This window comes from Marmota marmota, unplaced genomic scaffold (genome assembly GCF_001458135.2).
Source record: "Marmota marmota marmota unplaced genomic scaffold, marMar, whole genome shotgun sequence".
Taxonomy (NCBI): domain Eukaryota; kingdom Metazoa; phylum Chordata; class Mammalia; order Rodentia; family Sciuridae; genus Marmota; species Marmota marmota.
The window spans coordinates 6387171-6405522 of record NW_025999891.1 but is presented as its reverse complement, the minus strand read 5'-3'; the positions used below and the strand labels follow the sequence as shown (position 1 = coordinate 6405522).

The following is an 18352-nucleotide window of genomic DNA, read 5'->3' as shown; positions in this document are numbered from 1 at the left end:
AAAAAAAAAAAAAAAAAAAAAAAAAAAAAAAAAAAGACTGGAGATATTGGTCAGTGGTAAAGCACCTGGGGGTTCTTTACCAAGAAAATAAAAATCACTGAGCTGTGAGACAACTGCAAGTAGTCGAAGATATCTGTAATTAAGTTTCCAAAGGTGGAGAACAGAAAACATATTTCGGGAAATAATGGTTGAAATTTTCCAAGTTTACTGAAAACTATCAACCCATATATCAAAGAATCACAACACCCCCAAACAAACAAAATATGTGGAAAATCACTAACGAACATCATAATCAAATAAATTAAAACAAGTGCTAGACAGAGGAGTGCATGCCTGTAATCCCAGGGGCCAGGAAGGCTGAGGCAGGTGGATTGTGAGTTCAAAGCCAGCCTCAGCAATTTAACGAGGCCCTAAGCAACTCAGTGAGACCCTGTGTCTAAATAAAATATAAAAAAAAGGTCTGGGGGGCTAGGATTGTGGCTTAGCAGTAGAGTGCTGGCCTAGCAAGGGTGGGGCCCGGGTTTGATCCTCAGCACCACATTTAAAAAAAAAAAAATTGTGTTGTATTCATCTACACCTAAAAAATAAATATTAAAAAAAAAAAAAAGTCTGGGATGTAGGTCAGTGGTGAAGTGCCCTGGGTTAAATCCTTGGTACCAAAAAAAGAAAAAAAGAAAAACAACAACAACAACAAAAAACCTAGTGATAAAGAAAACAATTTAAAAATTGCAATGAATAATGAACACAAAGGACTGAAAAACATTAAATATGTTAAAATCCATGAGTTCATAGTAATACCAACCCTTCTTCCCCCAAGGAAAAAAAAAAAACCTCCTTGGTCAATTTGGAGGTTGCTAGAATATCATTACTCTAAGAACAAGAAAATAAAAGAAAGAGCTGGTCATGATGGCACATGCCTGTAATCCCAGTGGTATGGGAGGCCAAGGCAGAAAGATAGCAAGTTCAAAGCCAGCCTTAGCATTTGCAAGTAAATGGACGGAACTGGAGACTGTCATGCTAAGTGAAATAAGCCAACCCAAAAAACTAAAGGCCCAATGTTCTCTCTAATAAGCAGACGCTAACATATAATAAGTGGGGAGGCAGAGAAGTTCATTGGATTAGACAAAGGGGAATGAAGGGGAAGAGACCGAGAATGGAAATAGGAAAGAAAGTAGGATGAATCTGACCTAACTTTCTTATGTTCATATATGAATATATGACCTGTGTAACTCCACATCATGTAAAACCACAAGAATGAAAAGTTACACTGCATGCATGTATAGTAGTCAAAATACATTCTTTTCTTTTTCTTTGTAGTTGTATATAGACACATTACCTTTATTTTATTTACTTATTTTTATGTGGTGCTGAGGATTAAACCCAGTGCCTTACACATGCTAGTCAAACGCTCTACCCCAACCCCCCTCAAAATACATTCTATTGTCACATATAACTAAAAAGAACAAGAACAACAACAAAAAGCCAGCCTAATCAATTTAGTGAGGATGTAAACAACCTAGTCAGACCTTGTCTCAAAATAAAAATTAAAAAGGGATGTGAAGGGCTGGGGCTACAGCTCAATGGCAGAGCACTTGCCTAGCATCTGTGTGAGGAACTGGGTTCAGTTTGATTCTTAGCACAATATATAAATAAACAAATAAAATAAAGGCATTCTGTCCATCTACAATTATAATTTTTTTAAAGGGAGTTGGGGATGTACCTCAGTGATAAAACATCCCCAAGTTCAATCCCCAGTACAGAAAAATAAAAAAGAACCATTTTAAAATATAGTTTATATCTATGAACTATATTTTAAAGTATCCAAATAGTTGACAAAGAATAGTGCTTCTCAGAATTCCCACTAATAAATGCAAAAAAGCTGAGAGAATTACAATATCATCATTTAAAAATCCCTAACAATAATTATTCCATTAGACAAAGATCATTAGTGGGTCTAAAGTACCATTAACTAAACGTAAGGGAGGTTATGGTATATGGGTCAGAATGAAAATACTTGAATTCATTGATTACTCTCAATATCACTAAGAAGGATGTGTGTTCTGCTGCTATGTCATAAGAAGTAGAAGCCTACCTATTCACATATGCCACACACAAAACAGACCTGAATCTAATCAAGCCCCACTATCTAACCACCAATTTATAAGAAATATAGGGAAGAGGAAAATGTTAACTGACAGTGTGAGGATACAATCATTGCCAAGTCCAAACTACGAGAAATCCTATGGCAAATGACAGGCTGTTCAACATATAAACAACATGAAAATAATGGGTCAGGGAATTGTTAAGGAGATTAACAATTAAAAAAAAACAAAACAAAACACTAAATATAAGATATGAACCTTGTTTGGATCCTGATTTAAACAAACAATGTGAACAACAGGAAACTAAAATCAGTATATTAGAGGATATTAAGTAATATATTGCATTTTGTTAGACCTGATTATGATACTATTGATATGCTTTTCCAAAAGCCTTTATTGGTTAAAAGCATATGTGTTGGGGGGGGGGGGGAGTTTGGGGTTATGGCTCAGTAGTAGAGCTTCACCTCACATGTGTGAGGCCCTGGGTTTGATCCTCAGCACCACACACAAAAAATTGATTGATTGATTAATTAATTAAAGGTAATGTGTCTTACTACAACTACAAAAAAACAAATATTTAGGAAAACAGAAAGTATATGTGGGTAAAATTACATGAAGTCCCTCAGATTTATTTTGTTTTAAAATAGTTCAGGGGAAAAAACAAAACAAAACAAAACAAAACATGTTAATATGCAAGAAAAGATTTAAAATGAATGGCAAGCAAGGCATGGTGCTATCCCAGCTACTCAGGAGACTGAGGCAGGAGGATCCCAAGTTGAAGGTCAGCATGGGTAATTTAGCTAGACCCTGTCTCAAATATAAACTAAAAAAAAAAACTGGGAATACTACTAGATTCGATACCCCAGTTATGGAAAAAAAAAAAAAGGCAAAATGTTGACAATTAAAAACTATTTTCTCAGGTTTTACTTTTCTCAAAAGGCTATACCTTAAGAAAAATAATTTACTTACTTGGTGACTTGCCTATGTTGTAGCTATTAAAAAAGCAGGGTTTTTGTGAGTTTACACCTTGCTTGTCTACTTGATGGGACTGAGTAGCTTCCTTCAGCTGAGACAGAATCTGTCTACCACTGCGCTGGGAAGAGGCATTTACTTCAAATATCTAGAAGAATAAATGAGAAAATGGCAGAATACTTTATGTTTTCTTTTAGGTCAAGGTTACTTATTAACATTAACATTCTTCCACTGCACCTACTAACCTTGAATCCAAGCTCCTGAGCACAAGCATACACTGCAGCAGTTTTTCCCACTCCTGTTGGCCCTGTTATAAGAACAGTATTGCAAAGACGACTCTCTTCCTCATCATCTGAACTGCCTTTAAAGTCTTTGCTATCTGACAAATCTGAAAAATTATTCAAAAACATATAAAATGATTAATTGTTTAGGCAGCAATTCTATCTCATGAAACCCAATAATCAAACACCCCAAATTTCTTTCTTTTTTTTTTTAATATTTACTTTTTAGGTTTAAGTGAACACAATATCTTTATTTTACATTTATGTGGTGCTCAGGATCGAACTCAGTGCCTCATGCATGCTAGGCGAGCACTTTACCACTGAGCCACAACCCCAGTCCCCCCAAATTCTTGACAATAAATACTGGAAAATGAATTTATAAAAGTTAAGCCAAATATTATATATTAATTTTAAAATTACATAAAAATGTTTGAGCTAATTTAACTCTTTTTTTTTTTTTAAAGAGAGAGAGAGAGAGAATTTTAATATTTATTTATTTATTTATTTATTTTAGTTCTCGGCGGACACAACATCTTTGTTTGTATGTGGTGCTGAGGATCGAACCCGGGCCGCACGCATGCCAGGCGAGTGTGCTACCGCTTGAGCCACATGCCCAGCTCCGAGCTAATTTAACTCTAAAAAAATGTTCAGTTAAGAAGAAAAAAAATGAGTCAAATACCTTCCTGTTTCTCCTCTCTTTTTCCCTTCAAATTCTGTCTTTCTTCCAGTTCAGCTCTTCTCTTCCAGTCTTTCAACCAACTGTCATAAAGTATATTAATAAAAAGAAAATTCACAGAATATCAACATCTCTTAAACTTTAGATATTATAAAAATAAGTTTTAATAGCAGTAACCTTGGGCAGTGGAAATATGAGAAGAGAGAAACTTCACTTAAAATTCTTTTTTTTTTAAAATGATGTTTCCCATTTAGTATGTTAGTTTGTAATTTCTAACTTTTAGATTTAACTGAACACTAAATTTATAAAATTTTTAATGCTTTAAAAATTTTACCAACCTATGTAACTTTTTTATAGCTAACTCATTGCCTATGAGTTCACTGGCATTTTGAGGTTGATACTTTTCTGTCCAAAGCATGTCTTCAGTTCCAGAATCTAAAGCAGAAAAGAAAAAGCTAAGATAGTATTCACTCCTTGACATAAGCATATATTCTTAGACATTAACATTTTTTATAATGAAATAATACATATTTGTAAAAATATTTACATTTATAAAATGCCAAAAATGTAATTTTTAAAACTTAAACATTACTTTAAAATTTTCGACACCAAATCCAACCCCCTGGGGGGAAAAAAAAAGCAACAACAGTAACAAAAAAACTAACTACTGCACTCAGTGGGCATGCAGGTCTGCAATCCCAGAAGCACTGGGGCCTAAGGCAGGAAGATCACAGTTCAAAGCCAGCCTCAGCAAATTGGTTAGGCCTTAAGCAACTCAATGAGACCATGTCTCAAAATAAAATATAAAAAGGGCTGGGGATGTGACTCTGGGGTTAAGCTCCTCTGGATTTATTCTCTGGTACTAAAAACCCCAAACCTAACCACCATAAAATCTCATGAAAGGTATAAAGAAGTACATCTTAAAATTTAACAACCAATCAAGAAATATGACTATTAAAAATAATTTTTTTTTCAGCACTTGCTCAATCTCTTTATTTAACAGAAAGCATATAATTAATGAAGTAGCACTTAGTTTGGTATAGTAAGATCTGCTGCTACAGAAATAGAATTGTAATACTAAAATTCAAGCCAAGTCTCTTTCTTCAGCATGTGTAATGCATTCTACATTCAAATCTGATACACAGTTTTTAAAGCACATACTTCATTTGTATTATTTTACCATCTACATGCTGAAATCTAATATTCTTTTTGATAGTGATGTGTTCAATGATAGAAATTTACAGNAAAAAAAAAAAAAAAAAAAAAAAAAAAGGAAGGCTAAAACAGGAGGATCTTGAGTTCGAGCCCAGCCTGGTAACATAGCAAGAACCCAGCTCAAAATTTAAAAAAAGGAAAAAAAAATTTTTTTTTTTTTTTTGGTACTGGAGATTGAACTTGGGGGCACTCAACTACTGAGCCACATCTCCAGCCCTATTTTGTATTTTATTTAATTTAGAGACAGGGTCTCAGCGAGTTGTTAAGCACTTCACCATTGCTTAGGATGACTTTGAACTCCCGAGTCTCTGGGATTACGAGGGTGCACCACTGCACCTAGTTCAAAAAAAATTTTTGAGAGAGGGGAAAATGGCTGGGTTTGATGGTGCATGACTGTAATCTGAACAGCCATGGAAGCTGACGTAGGAAGATCCCAGTTCAAAGCCAGCCTCAGCAACTTAGGCCCTGAACTATTTAGTGAGATCATGTCTCAAAATGAAAAATAAAAAGGGCTGGGATGTGGCTTAGTGGTTAAACGTTCTCCAGGTTCAATCCCAGTACCTATAATAATAATAATAATGATAATAATGAAAATAATGATGATGATGATGTGGCTCAGAGGTAGAGCACTCGCCTGGTATGCGTGAGGCACTGGTTTCAATCCTCAGCACCACATAAAAATAAAATAAAGGTATTGTGTCTACCTACAACTAAAAAATAAATGTTTAAAAAAAATAATGCAGAGACAGAAAAAGAAGAGATTAAAAACCAAGTTCTAAGTTGAGAGGAAGAAAATCCAATTTACCAGAAATGGAAGATATTTCTGCTGGAAACTCTCTGTCACCATCTATGATCAGAATATCATTATCTTCTACTGCTCCTGTTTTCACTTTACGTGGTGTACTCAAAGCAGTTTGTTTCTTCCGAGACATTTTAGAAAATAAACCTTTGGAAGAACCTAGCTTTTTCTCAAAAGAGTTGTTTCTTTTGTCAAGTTCTTCTGGCTTCCCATTTATCTTTACTGGACTTACTGAATATTCATTTGGTTTCTTTCTTTTTGACTTCTGATTTTCTATTTCCACTCGTTTCCTTTTGCTTTCTTTTTGATTGTTATCAAGCTCTACTTGTGGATTTTCTGATTTGGGAAATCATAAAATGCATGTGCTGTTAATCAACAAAAAGCATTTTCAACACCCAATAATCTTCATATCACTTCTAAATAGCCTGTAGTCTTATGACATTAAGATGAAAAGGTAAGAATGGAATGTGACATACTGAAAGTAAGCTGAGATTTTTAATATTTGAGTGCCTTTTGTATAAGATATGTAAGTTAAAATCCTCTTATCTGGCTTTCCTTAAATGAATGATTTATAATTAAAACTGTCTTTGGATTGACATCTATGGAAGCTGGCAGGCACTAATATTGCATTGCTCAAGATGCTTTGCTTGAAGTTAACATTTCTCCTTGCCATCTGTAAGCAATGTTCTGTCTATGGTGGCCACTTCTAAGAGTCAAAGCCTAAGTCTTTATGTTTCAAAACCAAAATATTAACATTAATGATAATAATGATCACTAACCTTGTTTACCATGATACTCAGAAAGTGCCTGGTGCTCAATTTGTTTTTTTAGAAGCAAGGGAAAATATTTTCCCACAGAAAATTCAGGATTTGACCACCTAATTTCTTCTAGCAAAAGATTTCTTACTTCTTTAGTAAAATTCTTCCTTGTCCTTATAAGCTGCAATGAAGAATAAAATGCATAATAGCAAACACATATCATTTATGCATGTTAATCACAAAACTACCAACTATGTTCTGTTCATATTAAGTCAATATAAATGTTGGATTAGCTTTAGTCATTAAACACAAAGCTGCACTTGCATAATTTTTGAAAGACTTATTTCATATTTTTTTCTTTACAAGTAATTGTACTTTACACACCTATTAGACAGTGCTGACTTATAAAGCATCTAACTGTGCTATATAATCTAACATTTCTTTGAAGTTGGCTATTATTCTTTTTTTAAAAAAAAGAGAAAGAGAGAGAGAGAGAGAGAGAATTTTTTAATATTTATCTTTTTTTTAGTTTTCGGCGGACACAACATCTTTGTTTGTATGTAGTGCTGAGGACTGAACCCCTGCCGCACGCATGCCAGGCCAGCGTGCTACGGCTTGAGCCACATCTCCACATTATTAATTCTTAAAATGTTTTTCAAGCTCTGTATTTACTGGGTGTGGTGGCACACGCCTGTAATTCCAGCAACTCAAGAGGCTGAGGCAGGGGGATGGCCAGTTCAAGGCCAGCCTAAGCAATTTAGGGAGACCTGTCTCAAAATTTAAAAAAATTAAAAAGGGATAGGGGTGGCTGGGGATGTGGCTCAAGCGGTAGCGCGCTCGCCTGGCATGCGTGGGGCGCTGGGTTCGATCCTCAGCACCACATAAAAATAAAATAAAGATGTTGTGTCCACCGAAAACTAAAAAATAAATATTAAAAAATTCTCTCTCTTAAAAAAAAAAGGATGGGGATGTAGCCCAGAGCTAGACTGTCCTTGGATTCAATCCCCAGAACTGAAATCATGTATGTGTGTGTGTGTGTGTGTGTGCACGTGCACATGTGTAACTCTGTGAATATTTAAAAGAAATCTGTATTTCAATTAGATACACTTTTAAAAAATTGGACATTAGGGGAAGAAAAGGAATTCTACGTTAAAAAAGTAGCATCCAATTTTTTTCCTCTGAAAGATGTGAAGAAAATGCCCTACAACAACAGATTAGCTCTCTAGTACTTACCATGACAGCAGAATTACTTTTTGAATTTGAATTCAATGTTGAAAATTCACCAAGCGCAATAACACATTTTGAGAGATCTATTACTTTAGTATTAGACTCCTTAAATGTAGTTAACAGAGGACAAGAAGGTAGTTTCAAATTCCATAACCAACACCCTGAAGAGAAACAGAAAAACTATCTTAATTAACTTTTTATACTGTGTTTACTGAATGTCGAATATGAAAAGACTTGATAAATCCTAACACCATAAAAAACAAACAAAAATGATGTGACAACCACATAGTTATCATAAAAGTACCAAAAACCCAAATGAGTACAAAGGGAACAATATCCTCACCTCTAACAAATACAATTAATAAAAATTCCTCCCAATTGTTAAAAGAAGCACATATTAGCAAACTTTCATTTCTTTTTTAATCAGTTTTGATACTTAGGGTAAAAATTTTAGGATTTTGGGGCTGGGGATGTGGCTCAAGTGGTAGTGTGCTCGCCTAGCATGTGTGAGGCACTGGGTTCGATCCTCAGCACCAAGTAAAAATAAAATAAAGATATCGTGTCCACCTAAAACTAAAAAATAAATATTTAAAAAAAAATTTTAGGATTTTAGGGGGTATTAGCAAACTCATTTAAAGTTTAAACTTTAAAGTCAAATCTGTATTCCAATCCAATTCTGCCAACTATCATTCTTATATGAACAAGATTCCAAATGAGTGTGGTAAAATGAGTGTGATAAGTGCTCAGCAGAATTCCGGTTAACAATGAGTACTTCATAATTATTAAGGATGTAAAAGAAAGGGGATTCCCCCAGTTCTTGCCTCATCTGCTCATCTAAAAACAAAAATACTAAATTTGGGCCTGGCATGGAAATATACACCTATAATCCCAGTGACCCTGGAGATTGAGGCAGGAGGATTGCAAATCTAAGGACAGCCTAGGCAACTTAGCAAGACCCTGATTGAAAATGAAAAATAGGACTGGAAATATAGCTGAATGGTAGAATGTCCCTGGATTCAATCCTTAGCAACACCTGCCCCCAACAAAAAAGAAAGAAAGAATGCTAAGTTTTATAGTAGCACTTCTTTCAAAAATCGCATTCAGGAAAAAAAAAAGCACAATCCATTTTTATATTTAAACATGATATTAAAAAAGGTTGAGTTGGGGATATAGCTCAGTGTTACAGTAATTGCCCAGCATGCATGAGGCTCTGGGTTTGGTTCCCAAGACCACAAGAAAAAAAAGGTTTTTTTAATCAACTTAATGACAGTGGCAGAAATGCAAAATAGGGAAAAGCAGAAAAAATTATTAGACTGAGAAATTCCCTATACCAAAAGAGGCTGAACAAAACTTATTAGGTAATAAGGTCAGAAACACAAAAGGAAAAGAAAAAAGAATAGAAAACAATATGCATTTCATGGTCATGAGGAATTCCCAACACCAAACCTCAAAACCAGCTGAGCTGAACTTGTCTTTCTAAAAAAATCTTTATTTTATTTACTTATTTACTTTTATGTGGTACTGAGGATCAAACCCAGTGCCTTACACTTGCTAGGCAAGCACTCTACCACTGAGCTACAACACCAGCCCCAGAACCAAAAAGCTACAAAATAAAATGAAACAAAAACATCTCTGGGTAGAAGTAATGGTGACGTAATGATAAAAGCCTTTTTTGTACTTTATCAGTAACTAAAAACTGTAAGTAAAGGTTATGGTTGTTATAGCATCTGAATCCAAATAAAACTGGATTATGATTAGGCTGACACCATGGAATAAGATACTTTTGCACAGCTTCCTTGCTACTTGTTACCTGTGTATTCTATGAAGAGACTAATATGGTACTAAATAGTTGAAGCTGTTCTGAAAGGATGTGAATGGATTTCTCTGACCATACAATAATAATGGATAGGACAAATGTGTGTGTGTGTGTTTACTTACAAACACACACACACACACACACACGCGCGCGCGCGCGCGTTTTTTTTTCTTTAAAGAGTGCTGGTGATGGAACCCAGGGCCTCATGCATGCTAGGCCAAGTGCTCTCCCAGTGAGCTAAATTCCCAGCACTTCAGAGAAATAAAGATGATCTGCTCTGATTTCAGAGAGGAATTGCCTTCCTTTTAGAACATAGTGCCTGTCTAGAGAATATTCACTCAAGGTCCTTCACACTTTCCTGCATGTTTCTGACAAGGTATGGAGGAAGGTTCCCTTTGGCTTCCTTGCTCTGCAAACCTCCATTCTCATTAAAGTGAGTAAAAGGCTAAGGAAAAGAGGATGAAACATATACTTAAAATTCCCACTAAAATCACAAAAAGAATGACCTGAGGCTAAGAAAACTTAGCCTCATTTTAAACTACCTATATAGTTTTATATTACTTCTAACAGTTAAAAAAGAGTAAATGTTGAATAATAATAAACTTACCATCATCTTTTTGTTGTATATGAACAACTTTCTGGAAACTGGTACTCAATGAATTGTACACATCCAGAACAGCAGCTTTCTTTGCAATTTGTCGTTTCAACAAATCTGGCAAACCACTCATTAGAAAATCACGCTTTGCTTTAAATTGTACATCACAGTCCTGAGATTTCTCAGATGTATCTTGACTTTAGAAAATGATTTGAAAAAGAAGAGCTAAGGTTATAAACACTTAAAAGAATAAAATACCTAGAAAATAAATACTAAAATTTAACTTAAAAATTAATCACCCATCTAAGATGTTAGCTAGTCTAATTCTTTTTTGGCTTATATAACACTAATATAAAAGCCTGCCATATTAATTAATAAAAACAAATATGTATTTTTAAACAATGACTTGAAGGACATCCACCAAAATGTTAACGGGATATCTGTAGGTGGAAGGAGAGTTTTTTCCCTTGTTATTTTGTTTTGTTTTCAGTGCTGGGAATCTAATGCAGCGTCTCCAGCATGCTAAGCCAATACTCTACCACTGAACTACATCTCCATCCCCAGGGTTTTCTTGTTGTTGTTGTTAAACACTCATTTATGTTGTAATTAGAAAACAAAATCAGTGCCACATTTCAAAAAGTTAACCAAAGAACTTGTAAATGTATTGTTTCCAATATATAGCAGAAAATTGATGTCTATCTCACTGAATTATCTTTATTTAAATTTCTTGGTATCAGAGATTGAACCCAGGGTTGCTTACCCACTGAACCACATCCCCAGCCCCTTTTGTATTTTATTTTGAGACAGGGCCTCTCTTAGTTGCTGAGGCTGGTTTTGAACTTGGGATCTTCCTGCTTCAGCCTCCTAAGCTGCTGGAATTACAGGCATATAACACTGCACCCAGCTTAACTGGCTTATCATTAGATTATGAATCACAGGAATCTTGACTACAATGGTAGAAGTGGAAGAGGTGAAAGGGTGGGGGAGAATGGAAGGCTGGAGTGGTGGTGGTGGGGGAAGGACTGTAGTGGGTGGTATATCACAGCTTATATATCCTTTCCTAACTGCCAGATAGAGAGTTAGAATTGCAATCTCTTGAGTGAAATGAGCGGAAGAAGAGTCTTTTTAAAAATATTTTTATTAGTCGTTGATGGACCTTTATTTTTTATATGTAGTGCTGAGAATTAAACCCAGTGCCTCACACATCCGAGGCAAGCGCTCTATCACTGAGCCACAACCCCAGCCCCGGAAGAAGAGTCTTGAAGCCAGATTACAGAAATTAATCTTAGAACAGAGGAGATATATTTTTTCTTTTGTTAATAGGAGGAAACGGGGAAAAGAGGTATAGTTGTAGCTAAATTAGTGTGTTCCAAGAGCAGAAAGTAAACTCCAAGGAGAGAAATACAAAGTATTAATATAAAATATGCATGTATATTATGTTATAAATTGAAAAATAGTTTTAGGTGTGTGTGTGTGTGTGTGTGTGTTTTAGCTCAAAATAATGAAAATTTATTGTCTCACATATCTGGGGTATAGAAGTCAGTCCTCAATGTGATGGGAGGGTCATGCTCCCTTGAGAAATCCAGAGGGAAGAATTCAATTAATAAGATTAGAGATGAAGTGGGCTGGGGATGTGGCTCAAGCGGTAGCGACTCGCCTGGCATGCGTGGGGCTCTGGGTTCAATCCTCAGCACCACATAAAAACACAAAATAAAATAAAGATGTTGTGTCTACTGAAAACCATATATATATATATAAAAAAGCCTCCCAACAGAGAAAACCCAGGACGTAATAGAGTCACAGCTGAATTTTACCAGATCTTTAAAGAACTAACAGCGCCAGGCAAAGTGGCACATTATCTATGACCCCAGCAATTCAGGAGGCTGAGGCAGGAGAAATGCAAGTTCAATATCAGCCTGGGAACTAAATGAGACCCTCCCTCAAAATAAAAAGGGCTGGGGGTGTAACTCAAGTGATAGAGCACCCAAGGGTTCAATCCCCAGTACCATACAATAAATAAACAAACATACCAAAACAACTAAGGCCAATTATCTAATTAGTACTTGAAATAGAAAGGGAGGGAATGCCTCCAAACTCATTATACAAAACTGGTATTACAATGAAATCAAAACTGGGTAAAACACATCAAGAAACGAAAATTACAGGACAATATCCTTGATGAACAAAGATGTGACAATCCTTAACAAACACTTTCAGATCAAATTCAATAGCACATTAAAAAGATTAAACATCATAATCAAGTTGGTTTCATTTTAGGGCTGCAAAGATGTTTCAACATTTACAAATCAATAAACGTAATAGGCATAAATACAATCAAGGACAAAATCACATGATCTCAATAGATACAGAAAAAGCCTTCTGGTCTCTCACAGCTTCTGGGGCAGCCTTTGGTGTTCCTTGGCTTAGATACCTCACTCCAGTCTCAGAGTCCCTCATTTCAGGGCTTTCCCCCATCATGTCCATGTCTCTGTGTCTCCCGTCTTCCTCTTACATAGACAGCAGTCATACTGGATTAAGGGGCCTCATATTAATTGCATCTGCAGGAATTCTATCTCTGAATGAGGACATGTTCTGAGGTACTGGGCATTAGAACATTAATCTATCTTTTGTGGGGACAAAATTCAACATATCAGAGATTTAGGGGACCACCCTGCATTCTTCCCCACCTTTAGATTAACCACTACCACCAGAGAAAGTGGAGCATGTGTAGCCCTAGCACCACACACACACAAAAAAAAAAAAAAAAAAATAGGCTACAGTATCTTGCATTCTAGAATGGGAACAGTGCATTCACAATACTGAGGCCCCAGCTGATGCTTACTGAAGTTTCTATGGCTGAGTTTGCTAATGCACCCCTGTACTAAGGCATTCAAGGCAAGCTCCCAAAGAATTTCCACACTCTATAGCCATACTTTTTATCCCAGGAATTCATTATGTTTTGTTTTTATTTTCTTGGCTAAAACATCACAAATTAGAGTTTTAAGGACTCTCGAAATTGACCTAGTTCCTCCAAACCTTTCTGTAGGACTGAGAGCTGAAGGTAATGTGAAGGTAATGCGTGCCTACCCTGCAGTCACCTACAGTCAGGGTAGAGGACCCAGACAGGATGGAGTTCTGCATGCTCGCTTCCTTCTTCTAGATATATGTGTATTTATATATAAAGCATGTCCAAGTTTTATCTACTGAGACGGCCTAGAAGCAGTGACACATCAGGAACAATGAACACAATGAGCACACAGATCTTGGTCTCTAAAAACCATGCTCCATGAAAAGCAGCTAGGTTTCCTTGGAAAAGTACCTGACTACAAAGCAAGGCAAGTAAAAGATGAACCTGGAACATCTTCCTGTTCAAAAAAGTAAGATATGCTCAAAAATCATGAGGATATGTCAAAGGGATATAGGAACCAAGCCAAGAGGCTCACATTGGCCAAATTAAAAACAATTTGAGCGGGCTGGGGATGTGGCTCAAGCGGTAGCACGCTCGCCTGGCATGCGTGAGGCCCGGGTTCGATCCTCAGCACCACATACAAATAAAGATGTTGTGTCCGCCGAAAACTAAAAAAATAAATATTAAAATTCTCTCTCTCTCAAAAAAAAAAAAAAAACCAAAAAAACAATTTGAGCGTGAAAATAAATAATATTAAAGGATATAGCCCACTGAATAAAACAGTAATGAGATAAGCAAATAAACAAACATAAGATGCAAAAGCAAACTACCACATAGCAAAAGAATGATTGCAAAGCAGAATCACCATTTTGTAGGTATCATAGTGTGATTAATTCAGAATTGGTTAAGACTAATAGCTGAAGGTATGATGAAAAATAATTATTGGCATTATTTTAGAATACTTGCTGACCAGGCATGATACCTGTCGTTCTAGCTACTCAGGAAGCTAAGGAAGGTTGATCAAATGTTTAAGGCCAGCCTGGACAAGTTAGCAATACCCTGTCTCAAAATAAAAAGTTTTAAAAGGGCTGGGTATGTAGCTCAGTGTTAAAAGCATTTGCCTTGCATGTGGAATACTGTTAAAAAATAAAAATACCCAGGCATGGTGGCATATACCTGTAATCCCAGCAACCCAGGAGGTTTGCAAGTTCAAGGCCAGGTTGGGCAATTTAGGGAGACCCTGTCCCAAAATAAAACATAAAAAAGGCTGGGGATGTAGTCAGAAAGTAACCCCAGGTTCAATCCTCAGTACCACAAAATAAACAAATAAAGCTTGTCCATAAAATATTAAGTAATCCAAAAGGAAAGGGGGGAATTTAAGATGAAAAAGTCTGGCAGACACAAACATACCCAACTGATTAAGGTTAACATTCCATCAGTGGGACAGGTGAATGTCACATGCCTCCTTTTTAAAAAAAAAAAAAAAATTAAAAATATATATATATATATNGGACAGGTGAATGTCACATGCCTCCTTTTTAAAAAAAAAAAAAAAAAAAAAAAATTATATATATATATATATATATATATATTACTTGTAGATGAACACAATCTATTTGTTTGTTTGTTTGTTTGTTTATTTATATCTGGTGCTGAGGATAAAACCCAGGGCATCACACCTATGAGGCAACCGCTTTACTACTAAGCTACAGCCCCAGCCCCTTACGTGCCTCTTTTTGTGATGCGCTGAAAAGATCAGAGCACTAGTCTGTGTAATCCTGACAAGTGTATAAGCTGAGTCTAATCATGAGGAAATCACATGAAACCAGGGTAAAGGTCATCATATATCATGTAAAATCTTCATTCCTTAATAAAAACAGCCAAGGATATAGGAAATCTTGGTGAGGGGGCTATGGGAATCTTTGTAGTATTCTGGCATCTTTTCCTAAACATAAGGTTTTTAAAATTTTTTTTGTAGTTGTACACAATAACTTTATTTTATTTATTTATTTATTTATTTTTATGTGGTGTTGAGGATCGAACCCAGGGCCTTTCACGTGCAAGGCGAACGTTCTACTGCTGAACCATAACCCCAACCCCCTAAACATAAGTTTTTTTCAACACAAATTATTTTAAAAATTTTTTTCATGGTACTCAGATTGATGAACATAAGAATAACTCTAAGAAATCAAAGTAAATAGTTCAAAATAAGAAAACTGATTCCTGAAAACAATTCCGCTAGGTAAAGCAAATGCAGATAAAATAACAGTATACTCAAGCAATTATTTTCCTCATTTCAGACTGTCCTTCAGCAAAAATTTTTTTTTGTGGGAAGAGGGTATTGGGGATTGAACTCAGGGCCTTAAACATACTAGGCATACACTATACTGCAGACCTACTCAACACAGCCCTTTTTGTTTTCAGGTAGAGTCTTGTTAAATTTCTGAGGCTGACCTTGAACTTGCATCCTCCTGCCTCAGCTTCCCAAGTAGCTGGGATTATAGGAGAATAGCTGGGATTACAGGCCTATACCACCATGCTCCACACCCCAATTTTTTTTTATTTTAAAAAGCACAGAATCAATCAAGATATTACAAAAGCAAAACAGACTGCTAGAGCTGATCTATAGTTTTTCAACCATAAGCTCTTCAACCTCCTGGTAGCTGCTAATTCATTAACATCTCTATTTCCCCCCATCCATCGACATTTTCCTTTATTAATTTCCCTCCTTAACCAGTTTGGATTCCATGTTTCATCATTAAATACCACTCAACAATCTACTCAATGCAATAGCTTACTTTTTGTGGAGCAGCCATAGTCACAAAATTAGGCTCATAAATTGAATTCACAATATCAGCTCAAAGGGCCCCCAATAACATTTTTCTGTTCCACTTGCTCTCCTACTCTACAAAGACTATTTCAAATCTTCATTCTCTTTGAACTCAGTCCCTGCCTAGTCCTACACCTCACCTTCAACAAGCAATCTCATCTTACACTAGAGAGGAAACAACATATAATGGGTATTTCTTCATCTTCCTATGTAAAAAACACATAATCAGGAAATTCAGCAAATCTATCCTCTCTCTGTCATTTTTTTGTTTTTAGTTGTAAGTGGACACAATAACCTTTATTTTATTTTATGTGGTGCCAAGGACCAACCCAGTGTCTCACACATGATACGCAAACACTACCACTAAGCTATAGCCATAGTCCCAGCCCTGTCTCTCTCCTCTTAAAATAGGAAAGTTGCTCTCTATAACACAAGGCTTATTCCTCTAAAATAACTTGAAACTGATTCCATGTAATTGTCCCATCAAACCCTAAAGATTTCTCCTATATGCTCAGCTTCTCCTTAATCCTCCTCTGTGACTTTTAAACAAGATCAAACCTCTCATTAAATTAAAAAGTCCTGACTTGGCTCAGTGGTATACACTTCTAATTCCAGAAACTTGGAAGGCTGGGCAAGAGGATCTAAGTTTGAGGCCAACCTCAGTAACTTATCGAGGTCCCAAGCAATTTATCGAGATGCTATTTCAAAATTAAAAGTCAAAAGGGCTGGGGAGGGGCTGAGGTTATGGCTCAGAGGTAGAGCGCTTGCCTTGCTTGTGCAAGGCCCTGGGTTCGATCCTCAGCACCACATAAAAACATAAAAATAAAAAGTTATTGTGTACAACTACAAAAAAATAAATATTAAAAAAAAAAAGGGACTGGGGATATGGCTCAGTGGTTAAGCACCCCTGGGTTCAATCCTCAGTCACAAAACAAAAAACTCCACTATTTAAAAATATACATTAAAGGCCAAATGTGGTAGCACATGTCTATAATCCTAGTTACCTGAAAGGCAAGACAAGAGGATCACAAGTTCCAGATCAGCCTAGATAATTGAGACCTTATCACATACACACACACACAAAAAAATTTTTTTAAAGGGCTAGAGGTATAGTTCAGGGGTAGGGCATTTGCCTAGCATGTGTGAGGCCCTGGGTTCTATCCCCAGAACTTAAAAAACAAAAACCAGAATCTTTAAAAATTAAGAAATTAAATTAATTGAGTAGAGTAGGTTTTAGAGACCCTGCTGCCCAGGCCACTTGAAGCTGTGTCCTAGGAGGCACAACAACCAGGGTACAGGTAGAGTGAATAAAGGGCTGGGAAGGGCCACTCCTGTTGATATAGCCTTGTTCACACCTTTTCTAATAAACTGGGGCTGGGTTAAAAAAAACAGAAGAAGAAGAAATTGAGCCAGCGCAGTGATGCACACCTGTAATCCCAATGGCTGGGGACGCTGAAGCAGGAGAATCACAAATTCAAAGTCAGCCTCAGCAATTTAGCAAGGCCCTAAGTAACTCAGCAAGACCCTATCTCTAAATAAAATACAAAAAGGGCTGGGGATGTAGCTCAGTGATTATATGCCCCTGGGTTTAATCCCTGGTATCAAAAAGAAAAAAAAGAAGAAATTAAGTGAATTGGCAGATTATAGGATATACAGGATAAAGATGAATTAATTATCTATAAAGAAACAAACAGTTCACAATAGCTAGACTGTGGAACCAACCTAGATGCCCTTCAATAGATGAATGGATAAAAAAAATGTGGCATTTATACACAATGGAGTATTACTCAGCACTAAAAAATGACAAAATCATGGCATTTGCAGGGAAATGGATGGCATTAGAGCAGATTATGCTAAGTGAAGCTAGCCAATCCCTAAAAAACAAATGCCAAATGTCTTCTTTGATATAAGGAGGGCAACTAAGAACAGAGCAGGGAGGAAGAGCATGAGAAGAAGATTACCATTAAACAGGGACGAGAGGTGGGAGGGAAAGGGAGAGAGAAGGGAAATTGCATGGAAATGGAACGAGACCCTCATTGTTAAAAAAATTACATGTAAGAGGAAGTGAGGGGAAAGAGGAAAAAAAACAAGAGAGAGAAATGAATTACAGTAGATGGGGTAGAGAGAGAAGATGGGAGGGGAGGGGAGGGGGGATAGTAGAGGATAGGAAAGG

At 36.3% G+C, this 18352-nt stretch overlaps 1 protein-coding gene across 7 annotated transcripts in view; it reads right to left on the bottom strand.

Annotated features, from left to right (window-relative positions):
• Positions 1–18352, bottom strand: part of Atad5 (ATPase family AAA domain containing 5) — a 57504-nt gene that overhangs the window by 20964 nt on the left and 18188 nt on the right. For 6 of the 7 annotated variants that reach the window (XR_007344208.1, XR_007344210.1, XM_048794657.1 and 3 more), the window contains 8 exons: positions 10454–10638; positions 8037–8191; positions 6825–6984; positions 6052–6381; positions 4370–4466; positions 4035–4114; positions 3320–3462; positions 3072–3222 (listed from right to left, as the gene is read on the bottom strand). Coding sequence is in view for 5 of the 7 variants with exons in the window: in XM_048794657.1 (XP_048650614.1) it covers positions 3072–3222; positions 3320–3462; positions 4035–4114; positions 4370–4466; positions 6052–6381; positions 6825–6984; positions 8037–8191; positions 10454–10638 (1301 nt within the window). In the remaining 2 variants the exon portion in view is untranslated. The remainder of the gene's footprint in view (positions 1–3071; positions 3223–3319; positions 3463–4034; positions 4115–4369; positions 4467–6051; positions 6382–6824; positions 6985–8036; positions 8192–10453; positions 10639–18352) is intronic. The other variant, XM_048794662.1, reaches the window with a different exon arrangement.